Source organism: Phytophthora cinnamomi (assembly GCF_018691715.1).
Source record: "Phytophthora cinnamomi strain GKB4 chromosome Unknown Contig10, whole genome shotgun sequence".
Taxonomy (NCBI): domain Eukaryota; phylum Oomycota; class Peronosporomycetes; order Peronosporales; family Peronosporaceae; genus Phytophthora; species Phytophthora cinnamomi.
Window position 1 is genome coordinate 449,115 of NW_027150943.1, and position 5,628 is coordinate 454,742.

Genomic DNA, 5,628 nt, shown 5'->3' on the forward strand with positions numbered 1-5,628 from the left:
CACGCGATTATTTTGCGACGACCGATAATTAGACTTTGTGTCTATATAAGAGAAAAAAAAACAGCGAGGGCAAAAACCTGATTGTGGTCACCACCTCTTTCCTTCAGCCGATTCACCGTCCTTATTCCCATGAGACCACCAACGCGTTCAAGCACTGACAGACAACCGTATGACGCATGCTACCTTCCTCAACGCCCAGATACCATTCGAACAAGCAAGTCGATTTAGGGTGCTCTTAAGATAACGGTATCTGACGAAGCCGGGCACTGGGCCTGAGTCCCAGCGCGACATAATCCACTTGTGCACAATCCTGTTCCGCCTGCTTAGCATAGACAGATACGCCTTGAAGATCTCGTCGAACGGCAGGTCGAACAACTGCTCCACCTCGCCCTTGTAGCGTATGTCGCTGACTATGTACCTAAACGCACGGTCAGAACCGCCGATCTGCACTAGCCACTATTTGATTTAGCCCACGCTCTGCACGTCATTGATCATCGCTGTCAGCTCCTCTATCTTCTCTGTGTGCTCACGGATACTATGTCTAGCTCCCACTTGTACATTTTCTACGTCTCGATAGTGTATCAGGCTTTATAATCACTATATAACACCCGATAAACAAACCTAAATGTACACACATGCATTCATTGAGTCGGTTCTTATTTTCTTAGCTCTAGTCATAAAGGGTCGCGTCATTAAAAATTCTAGCCTACCGGTACTACACACAGCGTACTTCGGTCCGCCTGATTTAGCGCGGGCAACGCGCATCGTTACCGGCTATGTCTATGCCTGTTCCGGCTCGTTGCCGGTGGTGTTCTGCTGATTGTCGTTGCTATCATCAGCGATAACGAACTCCACGTTGTTGAGGTCTATCTTGATCATGCACGGCTCGAGCTACCCTTCACCACGGAGAACGTCCGGCGTCGGTCTGAGCCGGTGTTGATCATGTAGCCACCGCTGAGCTTGAACTGGAGGTTGTTAACCATCCCACCAAACACATGGACTGCTAGAGCGCTGGCCGACGGAGCCCACATCGCGAGTCAGTCCTTGTGCTTGAGGAACGTCCCCTCAGCCGTCTTCTTCACCTCGCCCTTGAACGAGGTCGCCAGCCACTGCTCGCGCAAGAAACGCGCTGCATGACTCGTCTCCTTGAGCTTGAGCTCACGCTTGTATCTGGTGTCCGGCAGGTTCCGCACGTTGAAGTCGCTGATGTTGCGACGGAGCAACCAGTGAAAGATGTGGCATCCCGCGTTTTTGGTCAGCAGGGCCTTGGCCATCTTCACCCAGTACTCCTCCGCGACCGGCTTCCGAGGGAAGACCTTGCCACAGACCTCGATCGCGATGTTGCATTCGACAGAGCCTTACCAGCTCAGTAAACTCTGAGCACGTCAACTATTAATTTCCACGGCAAAACTGGAACTGCCACAAAATATTACAGGAACGCCCAACAATTCTGGGAAAAACACACCGTATAAACGGTATAGCTGGTGTTGCGATCAAGAAAAACGAAATCATGGACGTTTCCAGGACGTGAATACGACACGTCCATGACTAGAAATACCTGTATCATTCAATGCTACTCCTCGGGAAGATTCGCACGGATCTTCTCCATACGCTACGACCAGTTCCGAAGACGACGAGGAGATAGATGTGTCATACCTTCTTCTATTGGTATCTTCAAGCGCATGTACGACTATCGTTAGACAACAGCATGATCGACTGATAGGCGAGCATCAAATGCAACAGGTTCATGTGTGTATTCGTTACGCGCACTACAACACAGTGTAAGCGAATGCCTAAAGCCCTTTGATAGCCGCACCGTCGCTCACCTAAGGCGGTAGTCACATTTCCAGGGGTTTGCTCCGCAGACACGTCCTGGACACCCAGGGTTTGTATTGACGGCATGTCGTGAATCGTTCACGGGCGGTTTTGCTTCTTCGGTGGATGGGTGAGTTTGGAACACCGTCGTTCTTGGGCAAGGACGTGATCGAAAGTGGTTGTTTCGAAAACAGGAAGTGTCTGCGAATCCATGGTGTTACCTGCGACGGTGCCAGGATGACCCACCACACCACTCGAGCCTTTTCCACTTGGTTCGTTTGAGATAGTGTCGGTTCGGCATGTACTGTCCTCGCTGTCACACTTCAGGTCTGAACGCTCGCTATACCTTAGTTGGTCTTCACCAATACGACAGCGCACAATCACCGACTTGTGTACTCGCAGCACCTCCATCTTGCCAATCACGATGTAGTCGAACATTTCCAATCGGCGGGCAGTCGTAGTGGGAGCGACGAAAAAGCTGGATGCGTTGTCTACGATGTGCCTAATAAACAAGCAGCATATGAAGACGCCTAAATTGTAGACGTCCTTTTGGCACGGGATATTGATTGTTACCACGTCGGACCCACCTAACTCCATCAGCTTTTGGCAATGTCTTTTTACAGGCCCCGAGAACACCGACGGTAGGAGGGAGTCGTAGTTGTACATGCGTTTTTCCGCCGACCTGACAACGACCGCGCACCAGTGCGCGTCGTTGAAGTTGACGGGTATCATCACGAATTTCACACTACGTATATCGACAGCTGCCTTCATCATTGCTAAGACTCCTGGGTCCACCTCCTGGAGTTGGCGATTGCGCGCGCACTTCAGCTGTTGGTCAGCCTCAATGAGACGAACGCACAACGCGCGTATACAGGAGTCGCTTAGCCACACAGGCGGTGAGGCTGGATACATCATCGCCAAATCGTGATCAAGTACAGCTTCACGTCCAGCGCTTTTGACGTACGGGTGCGTTGTCGCCACCATGTCGGCGACCTCACGCACCTCACTATATATTTGAGGCTCGATACAACCAATAACTTTCTTCAATAGCCACTCGTTCATTATCCTCCGATCTCGTAGGCTTTCTTCAGGGTTTCAACCCGTCTGAACAGCTCTATCGGGTCGCTGGAGAAGTAGCCGACATCTTTGATGTGAACATCTTCGACTGGTTTTACGCTCCGTGTGCTTGCGCTCTCGTTGTCGCTCTCCACGGTGATCGCATCGTCTTTCCTGTTGCCTACAGGGAATGCGCTCACACACGCTTCGAGAAGACCGCGTGGTGGAAGGTAGAACGTATCAAGGATGAGTACAGGATTTTGCACTTCTTGTACGAGACTTTTCGGTACCCGTATCCTAGCCCTGTCAAGGTTGCGAGCGGCCGCGCGGCCAGTGCCTTGTTCTTCTCAACGGACACCAAGGGCGCGTGCAAAGGCAATGGCGAGTGCCGCGCGCTGGCACTAGCCACCAGGGACATCGGCATCGATCTGGCTACGTGCAGCGATAACACGTTCTTCATCACGCCTACCATGGTGGGTGTTGCCGACGGCGGCGAGTATTACAAGAACGTGACTTGGGCGACTGACACAAGAACGTGGATATGGGCCACATTGCGGGCAACTTACGCACAACGTGGTTGTGTTCGTGCGACAGCATACGGCTAACAACGAGAGAGCCTCCCCGTAGCAGGCGCTTGTCTGTGCGGTTGAGCTAGGCTCGGTTAACATTAGTGCCACTCTGATTGCGTACAGCGAAATCTACTGTGTGTGCAGCAGAGCTAGACTTGGCCAACGGCGGTATTAGCGCTACTTCGACTATATGCAGCGATGTATACCACGTAGCGCCTTTACAGACAAAATCATACGAGGGTGAATCGTCAAGGCATGGAGCGCCTCGGCGTATTTTTCTGAAGCCTTACATACAAGCTATTATTTTCATAGAGCGACGGCAGCGTTTTTTTTCCTGGAGCGTTGCTGTCCCAGCACCAGTTCAACAGCTGTCTCTTATCTAACGGCCGCCGCAGTTTAAGCTCACTGTCGCGCACTCCAGCTCCATCAGCCGTTCGACGGAGCCCTCGTATCCTGCGCTTCATGGCGTCTGACGTTCGCGGGAGACCAGAAACCGGGTTGCCGGTGGGGGATCAATGTCGATCCTCTACGTTTCCCAGACCTCGCGATGTGAACTCACCAGTCCCAGTCAATAACGATGAAGAGTCACACGACGAGGAGGATAGCGAAGAGATTGTGCTACTACCAAGAACGGGCAGGACGAGAGCGATGGATGAGGCCAACAGAATTACCAGGACTCAGAAAGAAGCGACGGCGTAGAGGAGGAAGCGGACGAGGCGACAGCGAATGTCACAGCCCAGGATATTGGAACCTACAATCACGGGTCCATCCAAACCGGACTTCGTGCGAGTTGACCCAATGAAAACCTGGCACGACTATTGGGACGCGTGCGAAATCTATGACGTTGTCTATTGCTGTCAAACTCTCCATGTCCTCCCTGAAGCTCGAATTGTCGCTACGCGACATTGTCTTGGTTTTGAAGCGAGAAGATATATCCCTGTTGGCGCGTTCATTGGAAAATACGCAGCCGTATCAACACTACACGATTTTAAGAAGGATACTCGTCAGTACGAATACGCATTGGAGTTATACGCGAAAACCAATACAATTTTCATTGATGCTGAAACATCTGGTGGTATTACGCTATTCAAGAATCATTCGTGCAAGTGAAACAGCCATTTTGTGGAAACGAGAAATCCCCAGCGCGTACGAGTTGTAATGCTCGCTATTGCCAAAATTTACACCTCTAAGTGAGGTATCTGTGAGCTAACAGAAAACCAAAACGACTGTACTTGCAACAAAACAACTACGTGGAACATATGCAACAGGAGTAGCGTAGAACACATGACATTCAATCTGCGCTTAGAATCGCATTACATAAATAAATTATTTTCTTTTTGCGCTAGAATATCGGATATGAAACGTTTCACTTCGGTACTAAAAATGAGACCACGGGAAATAAAATGTTACTCATCAACCATTTAGAGTTTTCGAGATAATCGCGATTTAAGTTGACAATCAAACTTCGTACATAACCGGACACAAAAAATAAAAGCTAATATCACTCGTAGAAAGCGAAAATAACTCTAAGTCGATTGCGTTTTACACGAGCTTTCCGACAATATACAATAAGATAAAATTGACAAAAATATTGATGTCACACGCCCAAAATAAAATCCGTGATTTCGGGGGTACGGAAATGGAGATATTGTTTTTCGTCTGATGTAACTCCACGAGTTCTCAACCTTTGCTAACGATTATTAGCGTAAAAGAAGTACATAACACAGCTCTTTCGATTCATGCGGTTAAATCGCGATTCATACTTAGGTTCATAAGAAACGATTTGTTTGCCGTGGTCTGCCAGCAGGTCGAGTTTTGGTGCAGCGTAGTTTTCGGGGCGTGCTGGGATTGACCAACATTTCTTTTCCACTTCTGCCCACAAAATAACGGTGTCGCATTGCAAACAAGAAATGATCGCACGCTGGGAACGTGCGACAGTATCGGCACAAACAGATTTGAAGACACACATTCATTTCCCAGCCGCTATTTGGAATCCCCTCATATTCCATCTGAGCGTAGTTTACACCGATTTGTGCTGTAATGGTAATGACCTTATCGGTGCGGTTTAGCTTGGATACACGTGTTATATTCCGTTCATTATTTGACTGAGTGGTTGGAAGTGCGAAGGTGGACACTTGAAGTACGCGAGCTTTGAGGAATACATGATGCTCCAGCTATTTGAATGGTA

The 5,628-nt window shown here is 49.4% G+C and overlaps 1 protein-coding gene across 1 annotated transcript; it reads right to left on the reverse strand.

The window, feature by feature from the left end:
• Positions 1-1,037: 1,037 nt before the first annotated feature.
• On the reverse strand, positions 1,038-1,274 carry IUM83_05635 (uncharacterized protein; the record flags this gene model as incomplete). The annotated part of the gene is made up of 1 exon (XM_067929782.1): positions 1,038-1,274. One exon carries the CDS (start codon positions 1,272-1,274, stop codon positions 1,038-1,040), a length of 237 nt encoding a protein of 78 aa, XP_067798086.1.
• Between the last annotated feature and the right edge of the window lie 4,354 nt (positions 1,275-5,628).